Here is a 19533-nt window from a genome sequence, read left to right as displayed (position 1 = left end):
TCCGTTAAATTTAAAATAGTCTTGCCTTAGCCAAATTCATTAAAATAAAGTTTGACCCTCCCTCATTTTTAAATTTGTTGTGCCCCCACTGTCTTTATCCCAACCGCAGAGGCCACAAAAACATGAACTGAACGCACAGGAAAACAAGCAATGCAAATGACTTCACAACTGCATGGAAAAACTGACGTCTGTGTGCGGTTTTGTTGTGCCAACTTAAAACATTTGCATTTGCGGTCTAGTCTTTTTGCTTCTCCAGCCGCAAAATAATCCTTTCAGTTCCTGTTTGTCTGTGTATATTTTATTAAACGCAAGAAGGCAACGAGTTTATTCGGGTACTCGTTTAATTTTTTAAATTTATCATATATTGGCTAAAAAAAATAATAATTGTAGGGGATGATTATTATATTCTTGGATTAAGAATAAGTGGGCAGGGCAAAACGATTGGAGATTTGGGCTTAAAAACAATACAAGAGAATTTACTAAATTTCATTTTTGATTTTAAAATTGAGTTTTATTCCATTTTGCATTTAAATAATAATGGAATGGAAGAAGGGCAAGGAGCTAGAACTAGATGAAGAACTTAATTGCGTATCGATTAATTAGGTGTCCTTAACTATTTCAAATTGATTGGGGCCTGTTTTCAATGTATCTCTTTAAAATTCTTGCGACCTTCTCCCCCTTTTTTTCTCCTATTTTTTATACTATTCCTTTCTCGATCTACTCGTTCCTACACTTTTATCAAGCTCAAAAATGCAATATTTTTGAATCAAGGCGCCATGTGTTCTTCCTCTTCATAAAGATGAGTCATATTTTTCCTAATCTGGTAACACCAACCGATGAGACAGCATTTTTTCGGTCTGGCAACGCTTGATTCTTTTAATTTCTGAGAAATTTTAAGACATTTTTTAAAAGTCTCCAAAAGTGAGAGTAATTTGATTTATTTTCGAACCATGGCTTGTGTCCAGATAGAACCGTATAGATGTTTCCCCATCCGTCCACCATTGGCGCTCTAAAATGTGAGACTACGCGATTTTCTAACAGCACTGTTAAGATGCATGAAATTTAACAGCACTGTTAAGATGTATCAAAATCTAGCAGCGGCAGAGCAGCGACCGCGGAATTTTTCGATTACGTTTCTCTTACGTCCGACTCTTACGTTTCTGGCAATTACGTTTGCGATAACAGCGATATACCGGGTGAAAAGTATTTCGATATTTATTTTTACTCAAAAAATACCAAACATATTGACATTCATCCCTAGACCGACGACTTGCCACCCCTAGCCTATTGTGAATTGTGAAACTTTCTGATTGCTCCTCATTCTCATTCGTCATTTACAAAATTATTTGTAACAGATAGTGAGCCGCGTATACATTAACAGGTGTGGCAGACGATGCACTGATGTAAAGGCGCAGTGCCAGAGCAACTTTTTGGCGTGTTCCCCGCGTGGAACTGCATTTTTTTTTGTTTCCTTTCCTCAGTTTTGTGTGTTAGGTGTGCGAGCGAGAGGGCGCGAGCGTGAGGAGTGGAGCGGAGCGGTAAGTACCGACGGCCAGACAGGGACAGAGAGATAGCGCAAAAAGGGCGAACGGCAAACGGCAAAAAACAACAACCAACGCCTCGCCTTCGCAGGAAAAGCGAAAACTTTGAAATCGGGGGAAGACCAGAAAAGTAAATTAACTAAAAATCGAAATCCCCCTGCCAGCAGTGTCAAAATACGAAATACCTGGCCATTTTCCATTCTCAATCTGGGGCTGAGGCTGCTCAGCTGGACAAGAGGAGAGAGATAGAGAGAGAGAGAGAGTGGGAAAAGGAAAATCGTAGCAGGCGCTGCTCGGGAATTCGTAGAATTTCAATCAAATTGTAATTTCTTGTAAATGCCAAATTTAAGCACACGTTTTATCTTTCCCCTCTGACGCCCAATTACAGAACAAATTACCGTGAAAATTTAGCACTAGCCGTACCGTTATTTTGTATATTTTTGTACGTATGTACGTGTACGTGCCCCTCGTCCGTCTGCACAAATGTGGATGTGCCTGTCCATCGTAGAGCTCGCGTATTTTTCTACATGGAATATCTGAGACATCGGAGTATTCCGGATACAGCGAACCACCACGAGGAGGAGGAGGCGTAGGGCTTGACCAGGAGTCAAGATCCCCCCCATTAGGATCTCAGCGTAACGCAACCACTGCCTTTTCGGGCAGCGGTCCTAGCATCAGGATACACCGCATACCAGTAGGATCACCACATCTACCAAGCGAGTGGAGTCCCCAGGGACAGCAGCAGCAGCAGCAGCACAGGAAGCGGTAAGTTCTCCACTTGTTTACCTCTCACTACTCGCATTCCAAATTTATTCTTTGTGTAAATAGTTCGCCTTAGTTATTGGTTCCTTAGTTTCTTAGTTTAGTGCACAACAACACCTCGCCCATCACACAGTCTCCAATACGAATACGAGTGCACTCCCAATTGGATCGGCACCCACACATGGGTCCAACTGGTTTTGTTTACAAACAAACGAGAAACCAGTGAGCCATCTCTGCCAGCCAGGTTTTCGTTTTCCTCGCCATCGAGTGAAAAGAGGGGTCCCATACTCTGGTTGCAGCGGCAGCTTCTTTGCTGGCTGGAAAACAGGTTTTCTCCTTGGTGTTTGGAGGTGCTTGGCCTCAAACTGCAGCGGAGTTGGTTTTTCTAGGCCAGCACAGAGCTGCAATGGTCTCACAGTACAGTGGAATCTGGCCAGAAAGCTCAACCAGAGGTCTAGATTATTGGAAAAAAGAGTGTGCCTTTTCTTAAATTTTATAATGACTTGCAAAAAGGCCACAAATAGATCTAAGTATCCCTTTAGTAATATCAATTCGATCAGAAAAATACCTTATAAAATACTTTGGCAACACCTACGACTAAAATGTCTTAAGAGCTTTGTTTATGTTAAGTTTGGTAATATGAACTTCAATAGTTCTGGCGCTCAATTTTCCGAGTAAACACTTTTCGCACCGATCGTTGCTACTTCAGCTACCTACGTATATGATGATGCAACTGTCATATTCTTATCAATCAGCATTGTCCCAGCTTAATGAAATTTGCTTAACAAAACAACAAAGAACTTTCGTTTAGTCGAATTAAAACTAAATCCCATCGTAAACAGTTTTAAGTGATCCAGTTCTGGTGGTCTCCACTGTGCCGAGGAAAGTGCTGACGGAATGCCAAACTGGTTGTGGCCAAACAGGCGACAGCGGACCATCGCTCACCTCCCACGTCCGCTGGCTGCGGCCGCCTCTTTGTGGCCGCCTTTGTGCTGTTCCGCTTTAAGGCCAGCACTGACTAATAGCGCCACTTGTTACTGTGTGTCACCCATCCGCTAGTACTGTACGGGTACCGAAAGTGACTAGTCTATTGATAAAACCGCCGATAAGGTGTGTGGCGGGCCATCTTCGAAAGCATTTTGGATGTACAACACGCCCCGCGGGTGACATCATACTCCACATACCAATTATATAGCTCAATTAAGTGAAAAACTGGCAGAAAAAGGGGGGAAATAGGGAGTGCACTCGTGTAGTTTGAAGTATTTAGTCATAAGATCTAACCACACGATTTGCATGCTGCTTTTTGGTTGCTTTTGCTTCCTCAACCATTCGATTCGATACTCATATGCATGCACTCCACGGCTTTTACCCAAACCATAATATGCCCACATCGCCATCTTCATATCCAGTTTCACTTCCATTTCCATCTTACTAACATTACAATTTGTACATCTGTTTTGTTCCGGCCGCGGTATTCTTAACTCTCCGTGTGTGCCTGTGCCTTTGCGTGTGACCGTGCGATTGAGTGCGTGTGCAGATCCTCCGAAGGTCCTCCTATGTACCCACAACAGGGAGGGGGTGGGAAGGGAACCAGGCCACAGTCGACACATCAGCAGAACCACAACCACCAAGCCCAGCACCACCAGGCGGCGGCGCACTCGCATCACCATCACCTCCAGCAACAGCAGCAGCAGCAGCAACAACAGCAGACAGCGCAACAACAACAACAGCAGCAGCAGCAGCAGTCCCACGCGCTGTTTGTCCCAAACCATAGCGGTCTACACCATCATCAGCAGCAACAGTTGCTGCAGCAGCAACAGCAGCAAATCCAGCAACACATCCAACAGCAGCAGCAGCACCAACAACAGCAGCAGCAGCAGGTGCAAGCCCAGGCCCAGGCGCACCATCAGCCGGTCATCTTTTACAATACCCAGCCGCCGCCGCCCTACACCGCCCACAGCGCGGCGGTTAACAACAATGCCAATGGCGGCGGCGGCGCTGCCCTCCAACTGAGCGCCGCCGCCAACAACAACTCCCTGGGACATCCCCACAACGTAGGCCATGTCGGAGCCAATGGAGTGGCGGCCAGCCCCAACCTAACCCGTGCGTTGAGCAATCCAACCCTACCGCCCCACTTTCAGCAATCAGCTGGCCTGATCGCTCCCGCCGGAGGAAATGCGGGTGGAGCGGGTGCCACCTACATTGCGGCGACCTATGTACCCTTTAACCAGACCGGACAACTGATGGGTATGCAGTCGGCTGTACCCTTTCCCACGAACGGAACGGCCGGAACTCCGGCGGCCGCTTTCTATCCGCCGCCGCAGCAAAAGCAGCTTCCGCCAAATGGTCAACAGCAAGGACCCGGTGGGGCAGCTGGAGCTGGTCAAACGCAGGCGATAGCTTTCTATCAACTGGGGCCCACGACTCAGAACACTGCTGGAAACAATGTGGTTAATGCCGGTAATTCGCATCGAGGCAACCTCCGTGGAGGCCAGAGAACTCCTGCTGCCGCCCAGCATCTAAACTACTTTGCCACATACGCCGTGGCGCCGGGAAATCCACCACGTCCCGCTCCGGCAGCGGTGGCTCCCATGATGAACTCGCGCAATGGTGCCCTGAACGGAGCGGCTGCTTTTCATCTGCCGAACTTTATGCCGGGCTTGGGTCCGGGACCGCCAGCAGGGATGGCCGCGGCGCCCATGTTGGCTCCAGCTGGAATGACGGCTCCGCTTCCCCAACCGCCAGGCGGATTGCACACCTATGCGCCGCACTTGCAAAGCAGTAGCGCCACTACTTTGCCCACTGTGCCGAGTGTGACAGGAGTTCCGGCTGTGGCCAGTGGTTTCTCAACCACTTCGCTGCCTACACCGCCTGTGGCCGCAGCCCAACCACAACTGGGGGCCAATAGCGACAAGGTCAGCAAGCGCAAATATGCCATTCCCATTATCCACCCGGACACCAAGGAGAACGTGTTGGATCCGAATAGCTCGGTGTTTATTAAGAAGGACTCGAACTCGACGCTAACACCGAGCACGGCTCTGGACTCGGATAGCACCATGTGCCTCTTTCAGGCGCCCATCCTCATGGATTCCGCCTCGGCGTCATCCATTCTGTCGGGCTCAGTGGTGGACCAGCATATGCAAACTCTGAACTCGGCGACCTCTCTTAGTCAGTCCGTTTCCTTGGAAAAGGTGCCTGGTATGGTGTTTGCTGGTGATAATCCTGTGGGCCAGGAAGTCCGCCCATCCCCTCCCCCTGGAGCCACGGATAAGGATCAGATCAGCGTTATTGTCAAGGACATACTGGCCCACTCGGGCAACACCGAGGAGCATCTAAGCTTCTGGCAGTACAGTGACGGTGAGTTCATAAAAGCGATTCACTTGGCAAAGCCGTCGTTTAACAGTCAGTCCCACCTGTTAAACTATTTTTATTTTGTTTGCCCTATATTTCGACTTTAGTTTTGCCAGAATATTAATACTTATACTAATAAATGAAGAAAGTATCACAGCAACCTGATTTTATCAGATTGTTATTAACAAGCAGTTAGAAATTGACTTCAAAATTATAACGTACATAAATTTAAATAGAATTGTAACAAAACCAAACAAAAAACTTTGAAATTGTAAACAAGTCGACTCAACTACAAAACCATCCCAGGGTATGTAACGCATTCGGCAAGCCGAAGTTGGCCGTGCTTTAAGTGTACAAATCTAATGGTTCCTCTTGCAGTGGACAATGCCACGGAAACCCACGATAGCTTACAGCTAGTACACTCGGATTTGAATCTGCCCGAAGCCGTCGACGCGGGCCAGCAGCCCGTTCTGTTCCAAGAGCAGGCAAAAAAGCAGCGGCCCAAATCGGCCAACAAGCAAAGTGAGTGGTAACAAACTTAAATAATAAGACATCGACTGATGACATTGTTTGCAGGCACCGCTACGCCCACATCCATAGCGAATGACGTAGCCGAGGCAGCGGCCAGCGCTTGCCCCGGAATCTCCATCCTGTCCAGAAGCCAGCCGATGCTGACACCAGCCAGACCCTCGACACCGCCGCCAGCTTCTCGTGTCGCCCAACAGAAGCCAACCAAGTCGATAGCTACAACAGCTGTTCCGGTGCCGGCCAAGTCAACAGCGGGCTCACCCAACAGGAAGTCAAACGTTCCGCCCGCTACCTCGACCACGACCAGCTCGGGGGCCTCCTCGTCGGCAGCCTCCACGCCGACCCATGCCTCCAGACAGCTACAGAATCAGCCAGTGAATAGCCTGCAGCAGGGCAAGCAGATTCAAGGAAGACACTCAACTACAGTGATACCGGCCGCTTCACGCATCTCAGCCGCCGTTTCCCTGCTCGCCGGCAACACGACCATCACCAATTCCACCAAAAACCAGCGCAAGGCCCAAAAACGGGCCAAGGAGCTGGAGAAGAAGAAACAGAAATCCTCGATAACAAGCACCACAAGCAGCAAAGGGCAGAACAACAATGGCAATGGCAAGGGCAATGGCAACGGCGCGCCAGAGATCAACACAAACAATAACATTGCTGCCACAGTGACCACAACATCAACAACCACTCTGACAACAACCACGGCAGCAGCAACCACCAAACAAGGAACGACGGCTGTCGATGACAAGGCGACTGCGCACCCGACGACTGATAAGCTTAGTGCAACTAGAAATAATCCTAACGTAAGTTCTACTATAAGAGACCCCATGCTCAATCCCAAGGAGCAGTTGTCGAGCAACAACAACAATAATGATGAGGATGACATCGACGCGGAGGCAGACAGCGATCCTGAATGTGAGTAAAGATGTAAAGATAAGTTAATATAATTTTTTTTATTTTTATTATTATTAGTGTTTCAAAATGTAATTGTAATAACTGAAACAAATGGTATCTTCCCCAGCTGACGGCAAGGAGGACAGCATGACGAATATTTCCGAAGAAAAGCTGGTAAAGCATTTAGCTAACGAAGAGATTGTGGCCAAGTTCCTGCAAAAGGGCAGTCCCAACACATCCGCCGCCCCTTCGGAAACACAACAGCTGCAGTTCCTGAACAGTAGCAGCTCTGTGTGCGAGGAAGATGACCCAGTCCCAGAAGGATCTGGTGGCAAGGACAAGTCCGAGGAGAATGCTGAGGTGGAAATCAAGTTTGGGGATTTCCATGAAGAGGCACGTCACGACACAGGTTTCATATGCAGCTCCACATGGTCAAGCTCGACGATCAGCAAGGCCGCGGAGGACGACTCCTCGCAGAGCAGCAGGAGTGCGGATAATGTAGATTGCGCTCCCAAGGTTAATACACCGATTTCTGGAGAGAAGAGCGAAGGTAGCAAGAAGAGCTCTCCCCTGCATCAGGCAACCGGCAAAGCACCGGGATCACCCAAAGCCAGTCAGCAAAAGGTACCCAACTCGAAGAGTCCAAGCCCTAGTCCCGCTCCCCAAGTACCCAAAAACTATCGCTACAGCATCGAAACACTGCGTGAGCTTTCCAAACGATCTGATTCGCGCAAGCCACCGCTTGTCCCCTGCCAGAAGGGCGACTGCATCTCCCAGCTGTTCGTCTCCCGCCAGCAGCAACCGCAGCAGCACCATAGTCACGGCCACAGCCAGCACATCCAGCAGTACCAACATATGAGCTTCAACGAATCGATGGACTATGTGCCCGGCAAGCGTGGTCGTGGCCACGGACCCAATAAGAAGCACCACGATGGACATCCGCAGATGGGAGGATCGAGCGGCATGGGCAACATGGGAGGTGGCGGAGGCGGTGGTATGAACTCAAATCAGCGTCACATGGATATCATTCGGGTGCAGCTCTCGCTTAAGGAGGAGATCAAGCTGTCTGAGTGCGAGAATGCATGGCAGCCGGGTATGCTGCGCCGCGTGTCCATGGCCGGTGGTCAGGACGAAGAAGACGACGTGGAGGGAGTACTGAAGAAGGTGCGCGGTATCCTCAACAAGCTAACCCCCGACAACTTTGACGTGCTGCTTAAGGAGATGTCCAGCATCAAGATGGACAATGAAGCCAAAATGACCAACGTAAGTTGACTTTTAATTGGATATATGTTTGGCTAATTAATGGTTTAAATAAGTTAAATACAACTAACGTTATATCAATTTCTTTGCAGGTCATGCTGCTAATCTTTGAAAAGACTATTAGCGAGCCGAACTTTGCGCCCACCTATGCCCGCTTTTGCAAGGTGCTATTTCACGAAATCAAGGCCGAAAATAAGTCGCTTTTCACCAGCTCTCTGATTACGCGGATTCAGCATGAGTTCGAGTCGAATGTAAACGATGCCAACGCGAAGGCCAAGAAATTGCAGCCCACGATGGATCGCATCAGTCAGTGCTCGGACCCGGCAAGAAAAACGGAGCTGCGCGCCGAAATGGAGGACCTGGAGTACCAGTTCCGACGACGTGCCTGGGGAACTGTGCGCTTCATCGGCGAACTCTTTAAGCTGCAGTCGCTGACCAGCGACCGAGTACTGAACTGCGTGGAATCGCTGCTCGAACACGGTTGCGAGGAGAAGCTGGAGTATATGTGCAAATTGTTGACTACTGTGGGCCATTTGCTGGAGGCTAGCCTACCTGAGCAGTACCAGCTGAGGGATCGCATTGAGAAGATATTCCGCCGCATCCAGGACATCATAAACCGTTCTCGAGGAACGTCGCACCGCGGGCAGGTGCAGATCAAGATCAGTAGTCGGGTGCGATTCATGATGCAGGATGTGCTCGACCTGAGATTGCGCAACTGGGATCAGCCAGTCACCGCACACCAGACAGGACAGCAGGGTGGACGTGGACAGCAGCGGCACAAACCGCACGACGATTCCAAGGATCAGTCGCACCACAGCAGTGGCGGAGGGCGTGGAGGTGGTGGTGGAATGAACCAGCACCAGCACCAGCAATCGATGCATCACCAGCAGCAAAAGCATCACCACCAGCATGGTCACGACGGCGGAAACTACTTCATGCAGAAGATGCCCAACAAGCAGCACCACGAGAACCAGACACTCAGCATTGATCCCAGCAAACTGCGTTTTAGCAGCAGCAGCGCCAGCGATAATACACTTGCCAAATTAGGAAACCCTTCGCATTACCAGTGGCGCAATGAGGGCAACCGTCCGGTCAGCTCGTCGACAGTCAACTCGTCCAATGTTCCTCCACCCACATCGTTGCTAAAACGACCTGGCCAAAACTACAGATTTTCCCCGTATCAGCAGCCTCAGCCGACCTTGGGCACACCCATGACGGCTGCCAGTGGTAACAGGAGTCACGTGGATCAGTCACCAGATGCCAGTTTTAATAGCAAACAATGCCAGGAGCTCGTTACTAAGATGGTCGAAGAGGCACTGAACACGCGCGATTGGCAACCGGAGGTGCTGGCCATTTGGCGTTCGCACAGTGGCTCGCAGCAAACGAAAACTCTGCACTACCTTCTGATGGAGTATCTGCATAAGTCGATGGTGAAGCGCCAGCATCGTCAGGCCTGCGGCAATGTGTTTGCCTACCTCATGGGCAAGGAAGCCGTTGACAAGGAAGTCTTTGGAAAGGCGTACTCTCGTTTCGGCGACGACTTCCCCGATCTGCTGGTGGACGTGCCAAACGGCTGGGGTTATGTGTTCGAGTTCCTGGGACCGATTATTCACTCGGGCAAACTGGACCTAAAGGACGTTTGGCAGCGGCGCTGGTTAGATGACTTGTTCTTCACGGAGCGCTTTGTGTACGCCTTCGTTAGCTACTTTGTGCAGGAGTTCGGAGCCGCTTATGCCCGCAAGCTGTGGCACAACGATTACAAACTGGATCGGGGGCAGCTGTTCTGGAACGATTCTCGCAAGTATAGAGAGTTTGTGCAGGCGCACAGCTTTTACTTCCTGGACAACGGGCCCGGCCAGGGTCAGGGACATGCCAAAGCCAAGGCGCCCACCACGCCACGGTCGTCGGTGGAGCACATAGAGCGGATTAGATACCTGCTTGCCCTGTCTTGCGACATGGCCATCGACTACATAAACACCAATGTGGCCATCAACGACAACTTTGTGAGGCAGCTCACTAGGTTCCTGTGCTGTGATTTCGCGCTGACTGTGATGACAAATACCCATAAGAACAAGAGCGGCGGCAACGCGAGGCCGCCGCAGCTGAACACGGAGAGCTTTCGCAGCCGATGCACACCACTGCTGCGACTCTGCATCGACGCCCAGGAGGCGCTGGAGATCGCTTGCATAGACGAAGCCGTGGATTCCCTGCAGCAGCACTTCATGACCGAAGGTGAGGACGATATGGCCGCCAGTGAGACCATCTGCAGTACGTTCAGCGTGCTGTACGAGAGCGAGGTGATCCCCAAGGAGTCGTTTGACAAGTGGTATAAGCTAGAGATGGCGCACTCGACCCTTTACCGACGCCCGTTAATCGACAAGCTGCGTGGCTTCATCGATGAGATGTAGTTGAAGTAATACCAACCAGCAGCTACCGATTGCAACCAAACCAAACACCACAACGAAGCAAACTACCAACCATCAACTGAAGCATACAGCAACATCGTTTGAACCCAATCCTTAGACTAGGCGCGGTCGTAGGTGTCCAGTCAAGAACATTACTCAAACGATCAGCCTTAAATTTTGCTTGTGAATCTTGCAACCCACAGTGGGTGACATAGACCAAGTGTCGCCCCAACACATATTTGTTGTACGATAAGTAGATCTGTGAACGAGTATTCCATACACCTATATGTTGTACGATGAATACATCTGTCAAAACGAAAATTCTTTGTTTTTGCACACAGATTTCCTTTGAAAAAAACCCTCAAGACACATTATCCATTTCATTTGTATCACAACACGTTCCTTAAATGAAAGCTAAGATGATTCCCTTTCGATGACTTGGTCATAATCCAACACAAAGATAAACATATTTACACATTACTCGTATCCAAAAAATAAAAAAGAAAATCCAAAAAAATTGAAAAACTATGTATAACGGAATCTCCGATGTCGAAAACTTTTTTCAAGAATTTTAGTTCTGACAATGCGTTACCCAATTAAGGCTGGGTATATAAATACATTTATTTTTATTTACACATGGACTATTCACTTTTGTAAACCCACAGTATTGCGTTAAACATTAAAATTAAAGCGGACATCATTTATAAAACTAGCTGCGTAGCTTAGCATACTTTTCTAGACTTTAAACGAATTTTTGTTAATTTTACCTTTCAGTACAAAGCTTTATGAATTCGTTTTGTTTATTTGATTATTTTAAACGATTATCAGCATTAATTTATGTATTTTCAATGCAAACTGCTCAAAACATTACGACAAATTAACCCCTCTCTTCCTAACAGAACCGTATTTCCAATCTCGATTCTGAGGCTTCTTGTTCGACTCAGAAATTTCACGTATATTAAACAAATATATATAAATAAATTATAACAATATTAATTTATAAAAATTATACGTACGTATACTAAAAAAATGTAAATTATAAAATTCGTAAAGACATGTAAAGTATTTAGCACACAAAGCATGATTATCCAAAGATAAATCTTAAATTTAGCTGTAAAAAGGAAAGAAAAAATACACTAATATTAATTTCAAAAATATAAACAAAACATTATATAGCTATTTAAACCAAATTAAAAAAAAATATTAAAAAAAACTAATCAAGCATAGAAGCATACACAACAATATAACGAGAGAAAAAAGCAAAAACAAAGAGCTCTAAGCCGCCTTCAATTAGTTATTTTTATAAAATTGAATGAAAACAAGCTAAAAACTAAATTGAAAACGAAAAGCAACTCAATCTCAAAAATTATATATAATATTTAAAGCGAGGCCACTAACAAAAGTAGCGAAAAAATGAGTTGAACTAAACTCGAGAATTTTGTGTATAAACTTTAGGTTTTTTTATTTTTACACTACAAGTGACAAAATATAAAATTGATTTACGGCAAAAGCAAAGGAAATTGTACGCATAAGTAATTAGCAAAGGAAACAAAAGAAAACCCATAAAAACAAAGGCAAAAATCAAGTTAAATTAAACTAGTTAAGAATTGACAAAAGATAAAGAAAACTCAAGCAAAGAAGGCAAATGAAACGCTTCTGCACTAACAGGCAAATATTTCTAAAGCCAAGCTAAACCATTTAAAAGCTTAAATCGAGCAGTGGGCGCGGCACTTTAACTAGTTTCGTAGCAATTTTCGGCAGGCATTCCAAATGCTTTCGGCCAACTTCTGGTATAAATTTAACCAAGGCAAACTGGTGTCCTGCATTTTTAGCAGTCGAAGCAGAAGATTGAGGAGGGCAAACAGCAGAATCCACGCGAATGTAACACAAAATCCAGCAGAAGCACACACATGTGGCACCCAGGGCAAAATAGGGTGACAAGAAGGGGCGGGCAAGGCAAGATTAAACAGAAACCAAGAAGAAATTGTAAACAGCAAATAATAAAATCGAAAAGTAAAACTCCAAGGCGTTTCAATGTGGGCCCTCATCCCCCCAGGAACCATTCGTCACCTTCAAGGCATGCAGCACACAACACCTCCATTTCATATACCCATTACCACACCCAATACATCCAAACAAAACACACTCATCATTTGGTGATGGCAGCATTAAGTTCCATTTGCATTGCTTAGCATAAGAGGTTAAGGATTTGGCTTTAAGGCTTGTGCGCAGGCGAAACGTAAGCAAATTTTAAGTTATTCTTATTGTCAGTCACTAAAAATATGAACATTTTATTCCTCCAGGCAATAAAACCTTTGGGAGATGGAGAGACGCGGACGCATTCCGGTGGCCAAGTTCCGAACGCAGGAGGCCAAGACGCGCAGCCGGAGTCGCGTGAGGGAGCCGGACTACAATGAGCAGGACCCGGAGCACGATATGTTCACTTTGCTGGAAGATAACATCGCCCTCAGGGAAGAGAACAAGGCTTTAAAACTGGAAATTGAAACCCGTAGGTGTATCTTCTTATTTTATTATTTTTTCGAAGACCAAATCTTATTTTATCCTTTGCAGATAAAACCACACAGGAAGAGCAGCAGGCTCAGCATGAGAAGGTTTGCATGGCTTTGGAGTCCCTGCAACAGCAGCAGACCGATTTCGAGACCCAAATCAAGGAGCTGAGCGCAAAGTTTAACAAGGCTCTCAACGAACGAAATGCTTTGGATAAGCTGCACAAAATGAAGGTCGATCAGATACACAAGTATGTAAAAAGATTGCAACGAAAGGAGATCAATTTCTTATAGTATGTATGGGCATTTCCAGTCTCACCAGCGAGCTGGAGCATATACGCGAGAAGCAGCAGGATCAGACACCTGCAATAAGCCCGCGTCCGGTTCTGGGATCCGTGGAACTCAAACGAAAGCTTTTTAAGATTCTGCAGTCGGGCAGCACAGACAGTGCCGACAGTATCGGCACTCAAGAGCTGGACAGTCTGGTCGATGTCAATTCGGAAGGAGTGCCCATAACCAGCAACCTTGTGGAGCGCCTGGCCGATGAGTTCCTGACTCTTAAAAATATGACTAGTGCTGTGGAGCTGCAGTTATACGAGGCCAACGAAAAGATGGCAGAGCTGTTGGAGCAGGTAAGATGGGATGATATAAGATCAATTAAAGCGGGGAAGATAATAGACCGTATAATCACGCTACTTACGTCGTATCAACCCACTAGTTACCTTAAGACACACGAATTTCTACTTAGAAAGCTTGAATATGTATCACAGACCCTGATTATGTGCTCAATAGATGACAAATTTAAATGATCACACTTTATTTTATTTTTATCATTTCTGATACAGCAACATGCAATGGAGGAGGAAAACGAAGCGCTGCGTACGGAAAACACCAACTTGACTAAAGTGGCCAAGCTGCTGACAGAAAACATGAAGGAGAGTGTGGAAACTAGCCAGAAGTAAACTCTATAATAAATATAAACCCATGTGTTATTTCAAATGTGTATAACCCTGCAGAATGGAGGCGGCTCTCATCAAGTTGAAGCAGCGCAATGATGAGCTTACAGCGAAGACACGCGATCTGACCGATGGACAGCCGGGATCCAGAACCAGCACCTCCTCCAGCGTGCTGAACGAGCAGGTGGAGTTCGAGCAGATCCAGGACCAGGTGCAGCAACAGGCCAGGGAGCACAACGAGCGCATTGTGGAAATGGTTAGTCTCGAGTTACTTGTTACTCTACGATTTTGCACTTGGTCTTTGGCTATCTCTATCAAACTGTCTATTCTGTCCATCTGTCAATCCATTAGCAAACACGCAGCGTGTTTGATATTTTCAAGCCGTTCTCGAATATCTTCAAGAGCAACTAATCGGCGACAACAAGATCAGCTGGTGAAGGCGGTTCCCCAAATGCCTATTTATAATACGATCTGAGAATGCATGGAATGTGCCCAGCTGGGCATGTTTTTGTTTCCAACTTTGGTGCTGGGTCAGCTCACCTCTATTATCTCCTTCTCCACCAAAAAAAAAAATACCAACCGAGACACGTAAGCAACTCGCTTGCCGTGCGCTATTCAGCTGTTCCCTTACTCACGATCCCCTGGCTTTCGTTGCACTAACCTGCCCCCCTAGATATGCTTTGATAGATCCACTAATTTTCTGAACCACATCCACCCAACCCGCTCTCTTCCTGCTCCTGCTCGCCCGCCCCGTTCTATCCTTGTTCTTGTTTCTTGCATTTGTAGCAAAATCTAATGGATGCGGCTATAGCCAAAACTACTAACGATGAACTAAAAAAATTACAACTTAAGTTGGAGATACTAGAGGAGCAGTTGCGCAAGGCAGTGACGCGTGCCGATCATGCCGAGGAGCAATTGGCGCTCTACCAGCAAAAATCGCTGGCTGCTCCACCGCCACCTCCTCCTCCGCCGCCGCCACCGCCTCCTCCAAAGGCAGGCCAACTTTTCCCTGCCGGAGGACTGGTGGCAGCTGGTGGTGCCCATGGCGGTGGCAGCTTGAGTGACCACATTGCCGGACATAGCTTGCGCAAGGGCAGCGGCGACAAGATCATCGAGAATGTGAAGCATCAGGTACAGGCCGAGGCAGCAACAGGTATGTAATCCCACCCAGAATCCAGCTCCTTTTGCAGCAGGCCAGTTTCCTTGGATAAAATATAGTGGATGTGTGTGTGTGTGTTTCAGTGGGGTAAGATTAAGTGTCAGTGCCCCATTGATGACCCCAAAAACACGTTTCCTTTCGCCCTTCTTGGCCTTACTTTCACAACCCTGTCTTTCTTTTTTCTTTGACTTTGGGGACCTTTCATAAGGGCTTGAAATTTAATAAAGTTCACCAGCAACTTTTGACCATTGTTGGAAGAAGTATCTGCCTCTCAAGGAGATCGAGTGGCTGGCAGATGAACTTCTTGGACCCTAGGGGTATGGGAAACTATGCCCAAGTTGAATAGACTTCAGAATACTTGAATTTTCGATGCGTTTCATTGGCCTAAATCGATTTGAGCAGATTAGTTTGCCTGCATTGTCTGTCTGAAATCGGGAAATTGGCCTCAAGAAGGCTGTCAGCAAGACAGCCCACTCATGTTACCAGCAGCCATGTGTCTGCGGCTAATCCTCACCAGCCATGCATTGACAAGTGCCTGCCATTGTCGCCGTGTCCCGGAGATCTGCCACTGGTTGAAGGGCCCAACTTGTTGCTGTCAATTGTCAGTTACGCCCACGCCACTCATCCTTCCGCTGGAGCCGCCTGCTCCTCTCCACCCCCATCCCCATTCCCATCCCAAAACAGGCAGCACAGCAGCAACCCAACCCGTCTGCGATTGTAATTGATTTTACCTACACGTCGGCTTCTTTTACGGCTCAATGCAGGCTTTCACTGGCTGGCTCTCCGCCACCCCCATCCATTCACTGTCGACGGCTGCAGCAGCAACTTCTTAATTAAGTTTGCGAGCAGCTTTTTGAAGGGGTCAGGGATAGGGGGAGCGGTTGGTGATGCCCTGGACAGACATGGTATCAATAGGAATTATTGGCACAAGAATCAGGTTGCCCAGAGTTATCAGTTTGTAGGGTGGAAAATTTAAAGTTGGCCTTATCGCCAATACGTTACTGCAAATTGTATTTGGAAGAGTTCTCTAGGATAAGATGTATTAGTGATCCCCTGGACAAGCATGGTATCAACAGGAATTATTGGTATTAGAGGGAGTTATCATTTTGAAGGCTTTATCACCTATAGATTTTTGAAATTATAGTTTGGAAGTTCTCTTGTATAAGATATATATGTCACAAAAGCTCTAATTACATGTCATCATTGTGAATAAATTCAATTGCCCTTCGAATATTCGATTTTGTCATGCCTTCAGTGCGAGTTAAAAGCTAGTGGAAACTTAATTAGGTTTGAAATTTTACCCCGCCGAAGCGATGGATTTACTGATTGTCATCATTTCACAACATATATGAGCATATAGCACACAAAGAGAAGCCGAGGTGTTTATTTTGGCATCGCACTTGTGGGTCATCATTGCCATTTAATTTTCCCCTTTTGTGGAATTCTCGAATTAAACGAATCAATTTTGATTGCAGGAATGTACAGATGTATATATAAATACCGACTTTAAATCAACCCGTTGTGAATAGAGAAATCATCCGCCTGCACATGTCGGGGCAGGCTGCCTGATAAGCTCAATGAAAATGAAATCAACCCATACGCCCGCATCACATTGTAAATATATTCGTGTACATTATTGTTGCTGAACCCTTTGTGCGTGTGTGCAGCTGGGTAGGAAGTGCATGATTACATTATATAAACCTACGGGAAATAGAGATACCTATTTCACCTATACATACTATATATATTTATATGTGAGATATTGATCCGGCAGCTAGTCTTGAATGTTCAGCTACAGGTTTATTACAATGAGGTGATTTATCTTATGACTATAATCCTGCACTGGTCCACTTACTTGGCGTTAAAACTCCACATCAAGATAGCAATGTCAGGGCCATGCTTGGCACACACACTCGCACACACGCTCACTGACACTGCACACTGTCACTGTCACTAAGCACTTCCGTTTCCGTTTTGTTTTGGCTCTGGTTTCATTTCTGTTGCCCACTTTTTGGCGCGCACCACGAGTCGTATGCGTAACGAGCGCACATTCAAATCAAAATCAATCAACGCGCTTATTGTTGGAAGCCAGAAAAACGCACAGCCACGAATGTGACGATTTATATATAGGTATATTATTCGGATATATATCCTGGCTACATGCAGCTGAGAAGCACCTGGCGAGCGGAGTGGAGCGGAGAACGCGCGCGCTTGCCTTGGGGCACGTGAAGCGTTTGAGCTGCCAGCCAGCCGTACATCAGCTTTACGGGCTAGGCATCAGCCCGTGCTCGTGTCCTGGCCGCACTCGTCAAGTCAAGCTCGTCGTCCTGCTCGGCGGGGAGGCGAAAACAAATGAAGCGTTCCGCACCGGAACGAGATGGAGCGAAGCGAGGCGAATGCTGATATTGTCCAAGCCAGGCTGTGTCGTGTGTATACATAACAACAAGTTGCTGCTGCCAGCCATTGTTGGTGTGGCTGCCATGGCCACCAAATACCCGCTACCAGCTTCACTTTCTACGGCAGCCCGACCTCCATGACCTGCCCTGCGTTGCCGAATATCTGCGGGCTGATGTTTGTGCACCATGGCACGGTTTAACTGAATTGTCTATGGGAGCCGAGAAGGGGTGGAGTGCCAGCGGATATTCCAGCACACATTTGCCAATATCCTGGCCGACACTAAAGCTCTCTGCGTCTCTGAGTGCCATTTCCGGTTTCATGCGATACATTGAAAACTTAAATTTGATTTAAGTTGGGCCCGTGCCGAGCCTTGCCGTCGAAGTACCGGAGAACTGGAGCACAAGGCTTTTGCCTGGCTTCCAAGCCCACAACCCCGCCCTCCCCCGGCTACCCAAGGAGGAAGCCTGCCTGAATTTTGGCTTTAAGCGAAGCTCTCGCATTTTTTCTATATTTTACGCTTGCCTTGGCTGGCGCACAGCTTTATGTGTTGGTTTCTGGCCCACTTCTGCGCCCCAAACTGTCAAGCCACGGACCGTATCAAATTCGACGACGAGAGGAGGACGCAATTTATTATTTTTACGAGAAGGGGCCACAAGCCATAGCACCGCTCCAGAACCGCAAGCCCCATTTCTGTTGTTGTTGCTGGGCGGCCGGCCATGGCTTATTATTATTATTTGTGCGTTTTATATTTCCGTGTTTTATTGCGCCACTTCTCCTGGTCCTTGAGCACCCACCCCCATTGAAAACCCACACACACACAGCAGGAGTGGGGGAGATCGTATATTTCCATTGACTTGTCCCGTGGTCCAGCTTCATTTGTCGACGGTGACAGTTGCTGAGTGCCCGACACGGTGCTCGCATCAACCCGTTTTGGCCTTGTCCGTGATTTATGACCAATTGCCACCTTCACAAACGTCCTTTAAAGGCCCCGGCTTACTTGATTACGACGTGGGTAAGTATTGTGCTCCTGCTCCATTGGGACACGGTTTTGTCACCTCTTCCCTCTAACAGCTAACCGCATGTTCGTTAAGCTTCAGTAACTTCTTATTGTAATTCCACCGCCACAAAGCCTTTGGTCTCATTGTCTAACCTTTTTTGTTCCAGGTCTTGACGCTCTGATGCGCGAGTTCAAGTCGGGAGGCGTGACCCTGCGGAGGCGCAATCGCCGCAAGACGGGCACCAGCGAGGCCCTAAAGGAGATGTTCCAAGTACTAGAGATAAGTCAGAAGCAGAACCGCAACTCCAAGATATGCGTGGACCTGCACTCGGCCCGCGGAGTTGATCTTTAATCCCGTTCCTGCCATCCTTCTCACCCACTCTCTTACTTACCTTGGTCTCAAATCTCAGGACCCAGCTGTCCCTGAACAACAAACATTCCGTGCATTTTCAAAACGTATTATTGTGTGCCTTTTCAAGGAAGAAACTGAAGCCATTTTACAATTTACTAAGCATAAGCCCCACTTTCAGGATGGATCTGCTTCGTGCAAAGCTGATTTATCTAACAAATATTTACTCGACAATATTAACTTATAACAAACTTTTACCAGGCCTGGTTAATGTGTTCATTTAAACCGGTTTCGCGTTTAACTAATCAAAGAAACCCCCACAAAAATATCTTGAATAAACTTTTTTAACCAAACCAAATCAAATGGTTTTTCTTTGTTTCCTGGTTTTTTAAAACTCCCCCCAGTTAATATAATGAAATCATGG

General features: G+C 47.1%; 2 protein-coding genes across 5 annotated transcripts; both read left to right on the top strand.

Moving 5' to 3' along the window:
• Positions 1 to 2168: 2168 nt before the first annotated feature.
• LOC119563170 (shootin-1) lies at positions 2169 to 19456 on the top strand. Of its 3 annotated transcripts, none has more exons than XR_005222114.1 (8): positions 2169 to 2306; positions 13048 to 13253; positions 13316 to 13502; positions 13565 to 13883; positions 14097 to 14209; positions 14268 to 14463; positions 14559 to 14795; positions 18928 to 19065. XR_005222114.1 is itself a non-coding variant. In XM_037876436.1 (8 exons), the coding sequence occupies exons 2-8, from the start codon at positions 13067 to 13069 to the stop codon at positions 19110 to 19112; spliced, it is 1554 nt and encodes a 517-aa protein (XP_037732364.1). In that variant the 5' UTR covers positions 2169 to 2306; positions 13048 to 13066; the 3' UTR covers positions 19113 to 19456. The 3 variants fall into 3 exon arrangements, 2 of the variants coding, with proteins under 2 accessions (XP_037732364.1, XP_037732365.1); XM_037876436.1 differs by lacking the exon at positions 14559 to 14795 and adding an exon at positions 14994 to 15360 and having other exon boundaries at positions 18928 to 19456; XM_037876437.1 differs by lacking the exon at positions 14559 to 14795 and having other exon boundaries at positions 18928 to 19075.
• Positions 2174 to 12763, top strand: LOC119563167 (eukaryotic translation initiation factor 4G). Of its 2 annotated transcripts, XM_037876428.1 has the most exons (6): positions 2174 to 2306; positions 3841 to 5660; positions 6033 to 6176; positions 6231 to 7100; positions 7207 to 8342; positions 8432 to 12763. In XM_037876428.1, exons 2-6 carry the CDS (start codon positions 3860 to 3862, stop codon positions 10745 to 10747), a joined length of 6267 nt encoding a protein of 2088 aa, XP_037732356.1. In that variant the 5' UTR covers positions 2174 to 2306; positions 3841 to 3859; the 3' UTR covers positions 10748 to 12763. The 2 variants fall into 2 exon arrangements, with proteins under 2 accessions (XP_037732356.1, XP_037732357.1); XM_037876429.1 differs by lacking the exons at positions 2174 to 2306; positions 3841 to 5660 and adding an exon at positions 5822 to 5961.
• Positions 19457 to 19533: the final 77 nt, after the last annotated feature.

This window comes from Drosophila subpulchrella, chromosome 3R, assembly GCF_014743375.2.
Source record: "Drosophila subpulchrella strain 33 F10 #4 breed RU33 chromosome 3R, RU_Dsub_v1.1 Primary Assembly, whole genome shotgun sequence".
NCBI lineage: Eukaryota > Metazoa > Arthropoda > Insecta > Diptera > Drosophilidae > Drosophila > Drosophila subpulchrella.
Note: the sequence above shows the minus strand (reverse complement) of the source record. Positions and strands in the feature narration are given on the sequence as shown.